Below are 17,853 nucleotides of genomic sequence, written 5' to 3' on the forward strand. Positions count from 1 at the left end.
CCAGCACCCTCTACTGATAAAGCTTAACACGGCGCCTGCCAGCAAAGCAAACATTTAAAGGGCCCAGGGCCATGTTCACAAAGCAGGCAGAAAGGCTGATTATAGAGTCAGTCAAGAGGCAATACCTTGATCATCCACAGTCGGCCAGCCAGGAGAGGCAAGATGACAGAATTCTAGTTAGTGCTCTGTTTGCTCTCACCCAGAGGTTCGAGGCTGGGACAACGGATGAGGGTGATTTCCTGAGGCACCGAGGGAACAGCTGAACTCTTATCTCCTGCGTTCTCTATTAAGTCAACAGAGGTCCCTAAACCCATAAGCCCTCAACAGCCCAGGTGTTCTTACCTGACCTGAGTGGATAGACACCTGTACCCCACAGCGAGAATGCATATGATTTCCTTCACCATTGGGTTGTATTCAACTAATCACTAATGAGAGTCTGATTTCTTTTTTTTAAAGTTTTTCTCACCTTCTTTAATGGCAATGGGTTTTAATAGTTTACATTTTTCTTTAACTTTTTAAAAATTAAGAATTTTTAATTTTTCAATTACAGTTGATGTACAGTATTATATTAGTTTCAGGTGTACAACATAGTGATTAGACACTTAGGTAACTTACAAAGGGATCCCCCGATAAGTCTAGTACCCATCCATAGTTATTACAATATTACTGACTATACTCCTTCTGCTGTACTTTACATCCCCATGACTGTTTTTATAACTGGCAATTTGCACATCTTAATTCCTTTCCCTTTTTCACACAGCCCCAACCTCCCTCCCATTGGCAACCATAAAAAATGTTATCTGCATCTATCAGTTTATTTCTGTTTTGTTTGTTCATTGATTTTGTTTTTGAGATTCCACATATAAGTGAAATCATATGGTATTTGCCTTTTTCTGTCTGACCTCTTTTACTTATCATAATACCCTCTAGGTCCATCCATGTTGCAAATGGCAAGATTTCACTCTTTTTTTTATGGTAGAGTAATATTTCTTTGTATATATGTACCACTTCTTCTTTACACAATTGTCTGTTGATGGGCACTTAGGTTGCTTCCATGTCTTGGCTATTATAAATAATGCTGCAATGAACATAGGGATGTATATGTCTTTTCAAATTAGTGTTTTGGGTTTCTTCAAATAAATACCCAGAAGCTGGGTCCTTTTTCGTCTCTTGGTACAGCCTTTTAAAGTCTATTTTGTCTGACATAAGTATCGCTACCCCAGCTTTTTGTTTGTTTGTTTCCATTCACATAAAATATATTTTTCCATCTCTTTACCTTCCACCTGCTCTTCTTCCTTGGATTTCATGGCTTCAGGAGCCCTGGATTCTCCCCGCTTGCTCCAGGGCTAGGTTTCTAGGCTTGTGTGGCAGGGGTAGGATGTGGGGAGTGCACTAGTGGCCTGCAGCCCAGATCGCCTGGAGCAGTTTTCCATGGAGTGAGTTTTAGTTCCCAAATAGTCTGAAGAGGTAACTGCAGGTCTGAGAGGCCAGCCTAGAGGACCAGACTTGGGTGAGTCATTCCTTAGCTCTCAGATTCATTTCCTTTCTACACCATGACAAAACCCCACATGAAGACTCAAATTATATAAATTTATATAATATTATAACACTCTCAGCATAACCAATATGTGCTGGCAGTTGTGTTAAAACATATTTTGCAGAGCCTGAAAGAGGCTCCTTCATCTGATTAACCGAATCCTAAGATTTCAAGTCGTTTGAAAAAAGACTGCTACCCTTCAGAATTATGTATGTGCGATTCAGAAGTTTCTGCAAAGCTAATAGAATATGGAAATGAACTCGATACGAAAGTTGATAGAGGATGGCTAATGCCATCGATAGCACCAATGCCTAATATTTGTGTTCAAACGTCTTACTGGTTGACTTGACAAGTGAATGCAATGCATGAACTTGGGAACATATTTATATGCAAAATGCTATTTTATACTTGCATAGATTAAGTCTACACAGAATTTAGTTTGAGGAATAATGTCGCGAACTAATGGTTTAGGTAACAGCACCATCAATATTACTCGTTATATCCCAAGTCTCAATCCGGCCGTCAGCGAACACTCCATTTCCATTGGAAGGAACTTAGTCCTGAGCAATTATCTGTTTGTCTCCAGCTAATGCACAGAAAAGTGACTCAGTCTTGTTATGATTCCGATTTGACAGGAGCTCCTTCCTCGAAAGCATTTATTTATGGTCTGCCTGGAGAAAGGAAAGAAGCCCAGTGGTAGGCTCGCTGGGACTCCAAATGAAAAGGATTTCTCTCTAAGCAAATGCTGACATCACGAGGTAAATCCCTGCAAGACCAAGGACACAGGAATGGAAAAGAAACACTGCCAGGCCATGGAGCTTGACACGTAACCTTTTTTATTTTGTGATAAAAATGCTTTCATATAAATTTCATCTTACCTACTTTTAGAATGAAACTTTGAAAAGTAAAAACAAAGTGTGCATTTTCCTTACTATGTACAGTTAGGAATATGCTGTCATTGTATTGGTTATTGGGTTTCTCATACAAACAGATACAATATCACTCTTAAGAGAAATGTACACAAGGAAGGAGCCATAGTACCAGAATTAGGGGTGGGAGCCTCAGGGCATAGGACACATCTTATCCAATAGTCACCATGCAGTCAATGCATTGGTTAAGGCCAAATTCCCCCAAACCACCTGCCAGCAAAACATTACACCTTTGGTTCTTTTCTGTGCAAGAATTATGAACTAGCAAGTTTAATAGTAAAATGATACAGTGGACTTGAGTATCACAGCTGATCGTTTAACATTAAAATCTTTAACTCTTAGTCTTTCTTTTCTTCGAACCTCTACCCCCCTCACCATCATGTAAGTCAGACAATGATGCTTAATACAAAACAGAAGAAACAAATAAACAACAACAACAAAAATCTATATCCAGAGGCCGACAGGAGTCAAAGGAAGAACTTACAAAAATAGAATAAAATAAAAAACCAAAAATGGGGGGCTGACCTATACGTGGCATAAAAGATGTGTCCCCGTAAAAGCTAGTCTGCAATTCAGAACCCAAATGAGAAAGTGAGTCTCCATCTTACCTTTTCTTTGATGAGATATGATGCAACTCAAGGGTCCTTAAAAATCTAAGAGACTGACAAATGACTGAAAAGCAGAATCTTCCTCTTCATCGAGGAAGCCTGTTGTCTGTAATGGCAGGTTTCACATTTCCTTCCCCCAAACCCAAAGGAATCCAAGGAGAAACACGCAAAGCGGGCCTGCATTGTGCTTGGAGAGAGAGGAGGCTATGAAAGATCCGAGCTGCTGGATCAGAGACTGATTCTTTCGGTAAGTGAGGCTGGAACAGGACGACAGAGCAGGGCAGGCGTGATGGGGTCCATGGTGATTCAGGAGAAACATAGTTTCTCCCCATCTGTGAATTAACAAATGGGTCCCAGGACAGTCACCGTTTAGAGTGATAACATGTTACATACTATTGAAGGGACTGGTCATGTTGCCACGTGACAGAAGAAAATATGGAATGAATAAACGATCTGCTCACATTTGAGCAGAACTGTTATTGTTGGTTCATGAGCTTGGGCAGGAGTGAAAAAGCCACCTGTAGACTGCCGTGCTAACAGACACAGGGCTTCTATGTGGGGCCTCAGACAGATAAGTGGGAAGTGCTGAACACTCCCAGCCAAGGCAGGAATGAGGACTATTATTCAAACTGAAACAAAGTAGGCAATTCACCTATTAATATCTACCCAATGCCCCAGGGGAACTAATTTTCTGGATGTCATGACATCATAGCACTGGGTAGATGTGGCAGTGTGGTCACAGGACCAATTTATGTGCTGACTCAGGGAGAAGAGGAAAAAAAAACTATTGTCTTCCCCTTCTAGCATTGACTAGAAGGCTTCTGCCCTTGAGAGAGGGTCGAGGAAGCTGTCAAGACCACAAATACAGAGAGCAGACTTAGGTGAGAGACAATCCCAATCTGAACACAAAGATGACAAGGACAGTGAGTCTGTAATTGTCCCTTATCATCTAGAAGGTGACTCTAGGAAAGGAAAATGTCCCTGGTAAGTTTCTGTGTTAGTCGTCTTAAAGGAGATGCCGTGACTGTTTCCAAGGAAAAGAAACGGTAGCAAGAGTTAGCAAAGGCTGCCACAGAGTTCCTCCCTTTCCAACTTTCTTAGAGGGTTGGTTTTGGCTCTAGAAAATGAACCCAATGTTTTATTTCCTGCACTTGAAAATCCCTGCGTTCTGTTGAGAACCTCCTGGGCGCACCAGTAACTCAGACCATTCTGTGTGGAAGGAAGATTGGTGAACAGGCCTGTGATCGGAAGGAATCAGGAAGTAGAGACTGACCACCTGATGAAGGCAAAACTACCCTTGAGCCAAGGAAAGTTCCATTCTAGATGGTGAGGGAATATAGTTTGAGACATTTTCTTTTGTGAGGATTGATGGTAGCAAAGGCTCAGAAGCAGTCTGAGGCTTCTGAGATCTGGGAACAAATGTGTTTCACGCTGGCAGTCAGTGCAATGCTTGGCAGGAAGGGAGGCGACCTGTCAGTGGGTAACACTGCTTGCATGAGTTAGCTTATCGCTTGGTTATTCCAACATTCCAAATCTTTTTTTTTTTTTTTTAAGGGAGTCATAGTACCTAAACTTGTCAAGGATAAAACACACTGACTAGGCCCACAAATGGAAAAAGAACTAATTCTTATTCTTCCTCCTAGAAGGTTTATAGGAAGCCCTACATGCAGGCAAGAGACTTAGGTGCAGCTTCTCGAAGGGGTTGCCTGTCCCCAAACTGGGTTTCAAGAAAAATAATTTGCTCCCCTTCTTCTTCTTCTAGGAATGCTATTATGTAAGAGAATGCAATATGCCCATTTTTTAAAGAAACGTACTAGAAAGGTTTCTACGGAGAACCACAACCAAAGTAAACCTGTGAGACTTCCAGGGACACTGGAAAAGAGGAGGGGGAGAGGCGGCTGAAGTTACGTTTCAGGGCAGGAATGATTAGAAGCACAAAGGCCAGACCCTATAACTGCTGGTGGGGCTACAACCAGAGGTGCAAAAATTAAAGTACCAAATGAAGCCAAAAGAATTTCTAAGGATGAGAAGATGAGATAGGTCAGTTCAGCTAGAATTCCAGGGCACAATTGCCAACAGGACTCTACTGTAGAATCTTCTCATGGATATGGCAGAAGCCCCCAGGGCTTAAAATGCAGTTCAAGCTGCAAGAATGTCTGGGCGACGACAGGCATCCATCCAGTTCTCCAAATAAGAGAGAGTAAACATGGTTCCAAGTCTTGTGTTCATCTTGCATTTCCATGAACTTGGCTTGATGGGCAAGCAATTAGAAGGAGACTCATCCCTCCTCCTTGAAACCCTGCAAATATCCAGTGAAGCTGATAAAACTGCTTCCCATGCATTATCTGAAAAGTGAGAGCATCTCCTCTCTCCCGCCTCCAGGAACTGGTTCCAGAGATTTCTTCATTTCTCTCCCGGAGGACCTTCATTTGTTCCTCAGCAGCATTTCCGATAGGCAGTTCTGTCCCTACACCGGAAGCAGACTCTTTCAGGCGTAAACCTGCATGTTGCTGCGTGATGGCTCAGACATGTGTGTCCCAGGTCCCCGCTGACCTCCTCCAGCACCCCCAGGAGTAGGGCTGGTGGTCACATCGGACCAGTCAGAAGCAGAGTGGGGTGATGAACTCGACCACTGGTCAGGAGACTCAGGGGATGGTGTCAGGTAGGGATGCTCCCCCTGGAGGTGGCCGCTATGGCTGGGCGTTCGCTCAGCAGCATTTGAGGAAGCATAGCTATGCTGTGAAGGGGGTGTGGGATACTTGCCCACAGAGGCTGGAAAAGGATGATAGGTTGGGAGAATGGTCTGAGCAACCTGCCCATCCTGCTGGGGCATCATGGCAGTGGGGAAAGCCATATTGGGCAAACGAGCCATTTCTGGAATCTGGTACATGGTGGGCAGGGCGCCTGCAACAGCTGGAGGGCAGTTGGACTGAGGTTGGGCTGCCCCAGTGGGTTGGGCAATACTGCCTTTGGGGATTAGCTGGAAAGTCACAATGGGGGGTAAAGGCTCCCGAGGGGTGGGTATATGTTTCCCTTCATGCGGCCTGCTCTGGGGAGCTATGCCAGGGGGGTTGCCCTCAGCTGGAGCAAGGACCATACCAAACATCTCATTGTACTGGGTCTCATTCATCTCCATGCGGTTCATCCAATCCGCTGGGACAGTGACTGGATGTAGCCTATTCAGGCTCCCCGCATTGCCGCTGCCTGGCGGAACCATGTGGTGGTGGGACAGCAGCTGGCTCACGGAGGGAAGCACAGTGCCGGCCCCATGAGCCAAAGGCTGAATCTCATGAAGGTTAGAGAAAGACAGTGCGTGCTGTGCGTGGACTGGGGCAGGGGGTGCGGCAGTGGCTAACAGAGGGTTGGGTGAGGCCTGTAAGATGCCAGGGGATGTAATCATTGGAGAGGATGTGGTGTCAGAAACATATGTGTGAGGAGACTCTAGGGAGTCGACTGGGGACAGAGTCACTGAGCTCTCCGACAGCTGGCCCTTGTCACCCAGAGACTTCTTCCTCCTACTCCCCTTGGCATCCTTGGCATCCTTGGCCAGGTTAGGGAGGCTGGTGGGCATGGCATTCTTGGCATTGGGCCGTCTGGGCTTCTTGCCCATCGGGGTATGCTTCAGACTGAGGAAGGATCTGTTGGGCCCACAGATGACAGGTGAGAGAGCAGAGGTCAGCACAGTGCCTGGAGGGCTCGGGGTCACGTTGTACTCGTCCAGAAGCCGCACAATGTCGTGGTGCATACGATCCCGAGCCACGTCCCGGGGAAGGCGATCCATGTGGTCTGTGATGTCCCGATTGGCAAAATGGTCTAACAGGATCTTGGCTGCTTCATAGCTCCCCTCTCGGGCAGCAAGAAACAGAGGTGTCTCTTCCTACAGAAAAGGCCCACAAACAGCACATTTTAATCACACTCAAGAATACAGCGGTGTTTCTCAATCTTTTGTTATTATCATCCCCTTAGATATTTTTTTCCAAACTGTCTCCTGCATGAAGTTTTAATACCACAGGTAAACTGTGTATCTAGCTATGTGCTGAGTGGATATCTGTGCTTCATACATAAAAAGAGTAAGATTATTTCACCCCTCCCCAAGCACCAATTTTGCCCCATTGAGGGCAATACTTCCTTCCTTGTGAATGTGTGAAATAAAGCATGCCCTTGAGCCAGAGATCCACTTAAAAGAGCACTGAGCTTATCAAAATAGGGTTCTAAGAGGAAAAAGAGTTAGAAAGAAGATGGGTAGGAGAGGCAGAACTTAAAACATGCACAGACCTGGGAAAACTAAGAGAAAGGAAAAGAAAGCAGAGAAAAAAACAAACAAAACAATATGTACAAGAAAGAGCTAAAACGGGAAAAGAGGAAATAAATGAGAGAAGGTAAGATGAGGCAGAGAGGGGAGGCACAACCTAAAACTCAGAGCAAGAAAAGCACACAGGACGACATCCTGATGTCCAAGAACAGAAAAAAAGAGCAGCAGGAAAACAAAAACAAATGAGAGAAAAAGCAGGGAGCAGAAAGGAGAACAGCAGGAAGGGAAACGTCAAAGGAAAGAGAGGCAGAGAAGGCGATACCCAAGCGATTTACAGGACAGCCTGCCTGGATCAGCCTGAGTCCTGAGTGGGCTCAGCACTGACCCACCCCAGTGGGATAAGCCCGACAGCCTTCCTCAAGCTCTCTGGACCCTGTTCCTGCCCAACCTGCTTCCATCTTTGTCTGTACTTTTCACAAGAGGAGCCATGGGTGAAAAGGGAAGGCCCTATAGTCTGAGGCACTGCTGTGTCTGCCCTCCAGCTTGGAGTCTAGATTGTACCTTGTTGTCCTGCATGTCTCGATTGGCACCATTTTTCAACAGCAAAAGCGTCGCCTCCACATTATTGACAGCAGCTGCCCAGTGAAGAGCAGATTTTCCTGTGTGTAAAAACATGTGTGTAAGTCGTCAGAGAAGGAACATGTCCTATTCCCAGTACAAGGAAGCACCAATGACTTGTACAAGGAGACCTTGACCTTCCCAGAGAGCAGTAGGAAGCCAGTTCTCTGTGGGGGCCCTTAGGAAAAAATCCAAGTATTATCTTCTTTCCCTCTGTTCTAGAAATACTTCAGTACAGGCTGCCTAGCCTGCAGAAGACCTCTAGGTTAAAGGATCATTTGTCTATGGTACCCCTGTCCTCCCCACGGCAGAGTCTACCCTGTCACACACGGAAGACAGTCACCTATTTATTTATTATGTGCCAGGATGTATATTTGGGAGATCTCACAACACCCCCAGTGAATTCAGCTCTCATGAGCCTTCATAGCAAGAGTAGTATGTCAGGGAACCTACATTGGGAGACCTTTGAGAACCAAAAACCCTCACTAAAAATCCCTTTTCCATATTCACCTACAGACCTCCCAGTGGCTCTCTCAAGTTACTAAAAGGAAGAATGAATGAATGAATGAATGAATGAATGAATCTTCTGTGGACTTGGCTGTGACATGGGACTTTACGGATCATAGAACAGTCCTCCTTAGAGGCACGCTGTGCAGGAAAGAGTCCAGATCCCTGCCTCGCCCCTACCGTGATCATCCACTGCATTCACATCTGCTTGGCAGTTGATCAGCTCTGCCACCATTCCCTCCACGGCCAGGCGGGCAGCCAGGATCAAGGGGGTAGTGCCATCGTTCATCCTGGCATCGAGATCAGTTACTCGGTTGCGGATCAGAATCTAGAACAGGAGAAAGTACAGAAAAGAGAGTCACCTAGATAAAAGGATATAATTAAGATAAGGGAAGAAAAAAGAGCGTCATAGCAGAGGCTACACTGTAAGTTCCTGGACGGCAGGAAATGTCTGGTTATTTTTGTTCCCAAGTTTCTACCATGGTCAAGAAACCAATGGTTTATTGAATGAATGAATGAACGAACAAATGGGTGCTCAAGAGACAATGGCTCATGCAAAGTAAAGAACTTCTACTTTCTAAACAAAGAAGAGGGATGTGGGAAAATACCACAACCTCTATTCTGGCGTACAGTTTAAGATGATTCAGAATGCGTCCCATTTCTCCATAAGCGTAAAAATAAAAAGTATACTGTGAACTCATGTCAAGAAAACCACTTAAGGAACAGGTGGAAGCCCACACGTTCAGATAAACCTGCAGGTGGAAGCTGACACCACCCAAGGCTTCATAACAGGCATCACTCCCGTCTGATCTACTCATTTGGGAAGCATTTGTAGCACACCAAAAAAAAACAACCCCATGGTGATTAAAAATCAGAAGACTGCTGTGCTCTGCTATTGGCTCTATGGCTACCTGGCTGTAGATAACACTCGTAGGTCCTTTTGCCTGCCCCCTGTTGTCTGCTTTCCCTCCCAGCAAGCACGACTCTACCATCTGCCTTATTCTCTCAAAGGATCATTGAACCAATACAATGGGTATTAAGTGCCTTAACAAAGATAAGACATGAGAGCCAGCTCCCTAGGGAACCAGCTTTTCTCGTGTTCCTTACCTGGAAGACCCCTTGGGCGTCAGCTGCCACTGCAGCATGCAGGGGGCAGCGGCCCATGTTGTCCTGGGCATTTGCGTCTGCCCCTGCATCCAGGAGACGCTTGGCAGCGTCTGCCCTGGAGTAGCGGGCGGCAAGATGCAGAGCCATCTCCCCGGTCCGGTCTGTCTGGGCCTGGAGGCTGGCACCCTGGTAGACTAAGTCTGTGATGATGTTGGCAGAAGAGTCTTCTGCGTCTTCATCTTCGTCACTCATATCTGAGCTGCCTCCTCGGAGAGAAGCCAGCATCAGTGGGGTGCACCCATCTACAGGAAAGGAAAGTCCCCAAAAGGATTCAAGGAGGAGAGAAGGACATTCATGTTCAATTAACCCTAGGGTTGGGATAGTTCAATTGGAAGAAAGTTATTCTGATGGGGCAGATAGGCCTGTGCTTCTTGTGGTAACTGGCCATTCATTTTATATGGGCCATCTCCTTGTCCTGTGACAATGTCCCTTCTGTAAAGAGTAATGGGAAAGCAAGCATCTTTTTAAGCTGGAGGTTCTTCTCTAAGCTAAACACGTTTTTCTGTTCAAGTTTCTAAGCGCTGGGTTAATTTAAAATGGACATTAAAAAATACCCAATATGAATAGAACTAAGGTGTCAAGTAAACTAATTCTTTACCCCTCTGATTTGGGGATCCTACTAAAATCCCTCCCGTCCATTCAGCCTATTTGTTCTCAAGCGTGCTGTCTGCGAAGCAATGTGAAGTCCTTCCCTTTCTTGCCACGGAAGTTTCTGTTTCCTGTGCGCCTGTATCCCTTAAGCATTGTTTTCTCAAGCTGATTTATAGTCTGTGAAACTGGCAGGGGGCATATCACCAAGCGGGACATAACATGGGAAGGATAACGCAGAACCACGGGCAGGCCTGGCTTGGTGAGAGGGGCAGGTGGGGCGCTGACCTGGGCCCCGGACGTTCACGTCCAGCACGGCCACCTCCTGCTCGGCCTGCGGAGGAGTGAGAGCCAACGACGGAGTCCTGCGGATATCTGCAGCCTCCAGATGCTGCTGTGTCCACGGACGTCGGTCAATGGGGTCATCTTCTTCTGAGAGTAAAGCCTCATCTTCAGCCTGAGAGGGGGAGACAGCGGTCCCTGTCAGCCTGGCCCACCACCAGGACCCACAGACAAGGGGCTAGTCCAGGCTCCATCGCTTCTCCTAATTTCCCAGCTAGTCTTTTCTCTCCTCCCACTCCAGCCTTCCCGATTTTTATCCACATCAGCTTCCCATAGCTCTCACCTGTGTGACCTCATCTGGACAACTCTCCCAACGTCCCCACCCCAAACTCTAGGCTTCATCCATAATATGTGCCCCATCTTACCTGCCTAATACGCTATCTACAGAGCCCCAAAGCACCATTTTCTTGCTTCTGGGCTTTGGCTTATGTTGTTTCCAGTGCCTGCCATGCATGGTCTCTCCCAATTATTTATTTGACTGACTCCTACCTACCCCTCCAATAAATTCCTCTTGTTGGTCCACAAAAGCACACTCTACTTACCTCTACCTCACCGTCATGGCTCAATAGGACTACACAGTCTCTACCAGACTGTAAGGGTCGTGAGAATAGGGAACAAGCCTTGTTCAAGGTTAACTCCTTGTACCGAACAGCGCCCAGCACATAGCAAGCACTCATTAATAATAATAATAGCAATAATTATTATTATGACATCCAATGCAGCTACGCTTTATTGAATATTTAGTATGCGATAGCAAATAGGTAAGGCAATTTATACGAGTTGGTGCACTTAATCCTCATCACAACTTAGAGGAAAGAATTATTATTATCCCTATTTTACAGCTATGGATGATTAACTACAAAGAGGTTAAGTAATTTGCCAGCTACTAAGTAGCAGTTTTGGACTTGAATCCAGTTCTCTTGTAACTAAAGCAATGTCTATAGGACGGCATGCCTGTAATTCCTCAGGTACTCATTTCCTGAAGCCGATTTAGAATACCCATGGGATACACACATATCCCAGCCACGTATGGACAGTCACGGATGGATGGTCTCCTTTTACATCAGCCGCAGCCTAACCTACCTCCTATTTCTAAATGGTTTTAGTTTCCTAGGCTCAAAATGGGGAGCCTCCAAACTCAATGGCCACTGGCTTTCTTCTACTGTTTAGTTTCACCTTCCCTTCCAGAAAGGGAAGTGCCCAGACAGGATAAGGGAGACGTCTAGCCATGAAGGAAATTGCTATTTACACACCTCGGTCCTTATTCGACTATCATCTGCATGGCACTTGAGGAAGAAGCATGTTTGTTTTATTATTTTTAGAGTGCTTGTTGCAAACATGCGTAGATAACCCAAGGCCATCCATGACCTAGAGATTCCAGGCTTTCATGACCACACGGGGTGACCACTGCCTGGGCAACATAAAAGACTATCATTCCCACTTGGGAAACTCCAGCTACCAAGGATAGAGATCTGAAATGCGACCAGAGAATGGCTGATAATGGTGGTTCTACCGACTTACCTTGGCTTTCTTTGGCTGAGGTCCTTCATCATCAACCCAATGCTCACTTGTTCCAGAACCAATTAGATTGGCCTCTGAGACTTGCACGGAGAGATTTCTGAAATGACAGGATTATGAAGGGGAAAAACAAGAGCAGACGTTATGTCGTCAACGTATATAGTGGTTTTCAATATTTTTTCCATCATGACACACTCCCATTGTTAGACTTCTCGGGGCCTTGGACCAAAAAGGATGGCCAGTATTTTTAATCCCCAAGCAAACATCCTTTCCTTTCCCACCGATCCATGGCTTACAACCAAAGTGTGTCTGAACACAGGAGCTGACCCCGATGTGACAATAAGTACAGAACAGAAGCCCAGACTCTGACTGGTATTCAGTCATTCAACAGGCATTGAGCGTTATGGTCAAGTGGGGTAGCGTGGCGTGGCCACAGTTCAGGATTTAAAATCATGACTCAGCAAGATCTGCTTTTTGCTGTATCCCTGCAAAAATGTGACTAAAGAGGCTTGTGACTAAACCCTCTTACTTCAGCCCTACGGCATCCTGTCCCACGGGTTCACGGCGTTTGTGGTTGCTGGAGTCTCGGCGAAGGGTGAAGCCTTCAGGCAGCCAGAGGGAGCCATGCTTCCGCTTTCGTTTGGCCATGATGACCCCCAGCAGGAGAATTAACAGGATAATGACCACAGCGACGGCAAGTAGATAGAGAAGCTGAGTGCGTTTTGGACCCTGGGACTCGCCTGCAAGTCAGAGAGACCATGAAAGTGCTGTATAAGACACCAACCTCTCACTACTAGCTTTAAACTTACTCAGAGGGCAGCCCTGACCTCACCAGCCCTGAAAAGTAAAGAGCTGTACATTGAAAAGGGTGCCCTCTTCTCTCGGCCCCCATCTGACGCCTCCCTCCTCTTCCTTCCCCCCTTAACAGCAGTGCCACTCACTGATGACAGACACGAGAGGGTAGGACAGGGTCCCCTGGATGGCGTGAGATGCCAGCAGAGCTGCTGCTGCATCTGTGTTCTTGAAGCACTGGTCTGAATCTTGAACACACTGGCGGTTGTCAATCTCCAGAAACACCTTAGAGCTGTGGGTGCCAAGGGAAACGGTGAGTAACACAGAGGGTGCCAGCCAAGCGAGCTGAGCTAGAAGGGGTCACTGACCCTTCCTTTCTCACACTCAGGGTCAGCCCCTCCACCTCTGTGATGCTGCCTCCTCCAAAAAGATCTCAGAAACTAAAATACTGTCCCTTTCGATCCTAAACGCTAATTCCCACTTAGGGAATGTCTCACCGTCCTAGGGCCGGATGAGTCCAGGCCTTCTGACTTAGGCAACACAACCCAAAGGATTAAGACCAAAGCGGACTCCTCCGACAGGGTTCTGAGGCCACCCTGTCCCAGGGGCAGCGGTTCTAGCCTTGGAGGAGGCCTTCCTCACATCGCGTTCCTGCGTGCTCTCGCTCACCTTTCAGCAAAACTTCACGCTTACACACAAATACTGGGATAATGCTACGTTTTGCTCGGTGGGCTCTTCCACGGGTCCGAGCTTTGCGTTTTCAGAGAGTCAGTTATGACTTCTTCTGTATACCACAGTGCGCGGCTTTCTAAAATCAAGCTTCAAGACGCGCGACAACCAAACACGTACCCGGCCACCTCCTGCTCTTGATCATCAGGCAGCGACCGGCGCGCCAGGCGCTGCTTCTTCGTGGCCGCTGACTTCTCTCCGTAATAGGGGTAGACCATGGGGTTCCCCTGCGGGTCCTGTTTGATGCGCAGGTTGGTGTGCAGGAGGGTGCCAAGGGCCCGCAGGAAGCTGCGTGCATCCTGCAGCAGCTGCTCCGGGGGCATCAGCACCACGATAACCAGCGTGCCCTCTGCCAGGTTCTCCGGCCGGTCGGCGGCACAATCCAGCCCATCCCAGCCACACTCCTCACTGTTGCATCCCTGGTCGCAGTGGTTGTCTTTGAAGTGGTCTGCACAGTATTTGTCATACCTGTGGGGGGAGGCAGAGGGAGGAAAGGGGCTCAGGGGACACAGGGAGCTACTGTGAATTCTCCTACCCCTCTGTGGCCTGGGACAGGGCGCTGGGGAATGCCTCGTGAAGCCTTCTTGGGTTTCCTGTCCCCGACATCTTACAGGACACAGAATCTATGCCACGCAACGTCCGATGGGTGCTCCCCGACTGAGCAAACAACACTGTTCACTATGCCACGTGGATCTAGGGCCCCCTGGCAGCTCGTGCTCTTGTTAAGTCAGACTGGGCAACAAAGCTGCATCCCTGAAATGCACACCAGCCCAGGTCATGCTTCCTCTGGTTTTGTGCCTACTGCCCCTGGTGAGGTAACGATGGGCTCTCAGAAGGGAAAGGTGCCTCCAGAAACCAAAGCACAGCTCTGAACCACCAAGAGCTGCAGCACAGGACCATGGCGGCGTGGCTGATGTCTTTCCCAATCAAGACTGAATCCCAACTACGGAAGGGAGGTGGGGAGGGGTGTGTCCCACACAGGATACCAGATCTAACTCGTGCAGCCCCTTTGAATACCGGGAAAGGACACTGAGTCCCCAAACCTAAATGCTGCACCTACCATTTCATCTACCCTCTCCCCTCCTCTCCTCTCCTCATCCCTCCTCTCCCCTCCCCTCCTCTCCCCTCCCCTCCCCTCCCCTCCCCTCCTCTCCCCTCCTCTCCCCTCCTCTCCTCTCCCCTCCTCTCCTCTCTTCTGTCCTCTCCTCTCCTCCCCCACTGCCACCCGCGGACAGTTACACCATTGGGACAACCTGCTTCACAAGCTCAGTGAACACACAAGGGGTCCAGAAGAGCTGCACGTGCTTTGGCAAGCTCTTCCAGCTCCCAGGTCACAGTGCCCTGACCTGTGAAATACCATTACCAATACCTATGCCTCACGAGGTTGTTGAGAATCAACTGGGGTCAGATTAAATGGATGGCTAAAAGGCAAGCACTACGTAAACCGTAAGGCACCCTCTCCCTGCAATAGCAAAGAACGACCAGGAGGGTGAAGAGGCCTCGTTTAGCTTAGGCTTCCTGAGAAATCCAGCCGGGGAACTCCGGTCTTAGGGAAAGGAAAGGGGTGAACAGAGAGAGGTACAGACCTTTCCATCCGTTCTGCAGGCAGGTTATGTGAGAGGCTGCCTGAGCGTGGGTAATGCTACTTCCGAAAGTTATTTCCCCAGGAGGTCGCAAGAGCAGCAGGTGAGAAGGCAGAGAGAGGCAGAGAGAGAGGGTGCTTGTGCAGTGAGCATTCCTGGGCCTCTGCCAGCAAGGGGCTGCACAGGGGAGCCTGCGAGGGGACAGGGCTGACCCCAGGGAGAAGAGGGCCTCAGGGCACCAGTCTGCAAAGCAGAGGCAGCTTGGGCGGAAGCCCTGGAGTGTTTAGGAGCAAGAACAAGAAAGCGAGGTGTGTTAGTGACAGCGTCCCTCTGCTTCGGGACCCTGGACCCTTACTTGCACGTCTTGGTGTTGCCCTGGCATTCAAAGTTGTCAAACAGGCACTCAGCCGTGTTGCACAGCTCGTCACACTGGTTGTTGATGTAATTCCAGCAGGGAAGAGGGGAGGAGCAGTTGGCCCAGGGGTTCTCCATGGTGAGGGAGCAGTCCCCGCCATCCCACTGGCAGGCGTGGCTGTTGCAGGCCTCGTCGCAGACGCCGTCCCGAGCTTTGTCGGCACAATACTGGCTCAGACAGGTGGCAGGCGGGATGCTGGTGGGGGCGGGGTAGAGTTCACAGTGGTTGCCCCAGAACGGCGGAGAACACTGGCAAGAGTAGTAAGGAGGCTGGCGCTGCGGGTAGCAGCTCCCCCCGTGCTGGCAGGGGCTGCTGGCACAGCCCGATTCGCAGTCCTGGGGGTTGGGGCAGAAGCAGCGGGGTCCCGAGGCTGTGTGCACGCACTGCTCCCCTCGCCTGCACTTCACTTGTCCACAGCTGCTCTGGCATCTCGCCCCGGAGAAGCCCTGCGGAAATGAGTGAACCAATGAGGATGGAGGGCCGGCTCTCGAGGGCAGGCCTCGCTTGCCTTCTGAGCCCCCTCCGCCACACCTCTACGGCGATCAAGGAAGGCCAGAGACCTCACTGAGATCCCTCCGTGCGGCCTCCTGGACCAAGTTCTGGGAAGGCGCCTCCTCAAGTCAACCTGTAGGTCCGGACTGAAGACTCCAAGGGATGATGTAGGTTCTATCCGTCTAAGAGATCACTTCTAAATTAAGTCCACAGGCCACGCTGGGGTAGACTCAGGTGACACGGTACGTATGAACAGCTTCCCTAGCCATCATTAGATGACTCAAATAATGGCTTAGCGGGGGCAGGGTGCTTTTGGGGGAAATCATATCAGGAGTTCTGCGTATCTAAAAATGTTTCCCCTATCAGTTCATTCTTACACTTTCTGCTTAGCCCAGGCCTAGGGTTCCTTTTGGTATCTCCCCACAAACCTCCTGTTTTCGGGAGGTTTCAGCCTCTGGCCGTGGCAAAAGTGTTTGCAGAGCAAATGGCTAAAATCAGGCTTCCTTCTAGTGTCAGAAGCAGCGTGCTCCCAAATATAGCCCCTGCTAATATAAGCCGAGTAGCATTTTCTAACCAACTTTGCCCCTCTCTGGGCAGCAAGACTAGACGCTAGAGACACTAGTCCTGTTTTCAAGGGAACATTCCACCACTCCCTGTGCTTTTTCCTGGGAGCTTCTGAAGACGGAGTCACAGGTTAGGGAGCTCACTGTTTCTGGGAGTATTTTAACAGCTGTGATTGGAAAACCCACGCATTTGCTTCTGAAGGAGCTAAAATGAAGAAGCCTCCCAGTGGAGCTTGGAAAAACCAGGTTTGCTCTCAGCTTTGTCGCGGACTGTCTGGAAGAGAGCATGCGCCTTAAATAGGCTCCTTACGACAGCACTTACCGGGGGACAGCGACAAATGAACCCGTCCGGCATGTTGCTGGCCATGGCACAAGTCCCTCCATTCAAGCAAGGCATCTGGGGACACACATCGACGAAGGTTTCACAGTGGCGACCTCGAAGCAGAAAACAAAAAGGCGTTTGGAAAGGCAGCAGTAGGATGGATGTGAGTACTCCCAAGGGTCAGAGATGGAGGGAGGGGTGTGCAACTGCAGTCCTAAGCCTAAGGGGACACAAGAGGACGGAGGAGCCATCACTGGGTCTCAACACGGTTGACCTGTCACTGGTTCAGGCCAGGCCCCTCACCTGTTTTATCTACACAATAAGCACATGTGGCACACATTCCCAACCCACTCATAAGACCGGACAGATGCAAAAAATGACTCTAATACCACCAAAAAAAAAAAAAAAAGGAAAGCAACAGCTGTTTTTCCAGGCACTTAGTTTTCATAAGTCCAAAGAAACATTTAGAAAACTATTTTTTCACTGCGTCTTGCTCACATCTTCTACTTCATAGGAGAGGCCACACTAGACCAATACATATAAACGTTGAGTGGCAACTTACAGAGACTTTTCATCTGTAACATCCCCTTTCAATCATTTGTTAGCCTTTCTGTAACCTAACTGGCACTGCTTTAAAATAACGCTTCATTTTCCCAGAGTTCATTGGCTCCAGAAACAATTCTAAAACAGAAGGTATCTCCAGGCCACTGCTCCATGATAAAGGGAACTAAGCAACTGAACTGAAACCATGGGGGAGCCATGGAGGCCCAGGTGGGACCTCGTGGCAAATACAGGGGACAGGCCCCATCTGGCCGGCCGTCACTTGGATGGGAAGAGGTGGTCTCCATTCCTCCCTTCATCTCTCTCCTCCGTTCTTTGTAAGTGTCGGTC

At 48.4% G+C, this 17,853-nt stretch overlaps 1 protein-coding gene across 2 annotated transcripts in view; it reads right to left on the minus strand.

Annotated features, from left to right (window-relative positions):
* Positions 1-2,356: 2,356 nt before the first annotated feature.
* Positions 2,357-17,853, minus strand: part of NOTCH2 (notch receptor 2) — a 156,146-nt gene continuing 140,649 nt past the window's right edge. For both annotated transcript variants that reach the window (XM_074319094.1, XM_074319093.1), the window contains 11 exons: positions 16,963-17,075; positions 15,526-16,031; positions 13,708-14,055; positions 13,008-13,150; positions 12,596-12,806; positions 12,070-12,166; positions 10,495-10,663; positions 9,559-9,860; positions 8,632-8,779; positions 7,888-7,985; positions 2,357-6,951 (listed from right to left, as the gene is read on the minus strand). In XM_074319094.1, coding sequence (XP_074175195.1) covers positions 5,563-6,951; positions 7,888-7,985; positions 8,632-8,779; positions 9,559-9,860; positions 10,495-10,663; positions 12,070-12,166; positions 12,596-12,806; positions 13,008-13,150; positions 13,708-14,055; positions 15,526-16,031; positions 16,963-17,075 — 3,524 coding nt within the window. In that variant the 3' untranslated portion in view covers positions 2,357-5,562. The remainder of the gene's footprint in view (positions 6,952-7,887; positions 7,986-8,631; positions 8,780-9,558; positions 9,861-10,494; positions 10,664-12,069; positions 12,167-12,595; positions 12,807-13,007; positions 13,151-13,707; positions 14,056-15,525; positions 16,032-16,962; positions 17,076-17,853) is intronic.

This window comes from Rhinolophus sinicus, linkage group LG14, assembly GCF_036562045.2.
Source record: "Rhinolophus sinicus isolate RSC01 linkage group LG14, ASM3656204v1, whole genome shotgun sequence".
Lineage (NCBI taxonomy): Eukaryota > Metazoa > Chordata > Mammalia > Chiroptera > Rhinolophidae > Rhinolophus > Rhinolophus sinicus.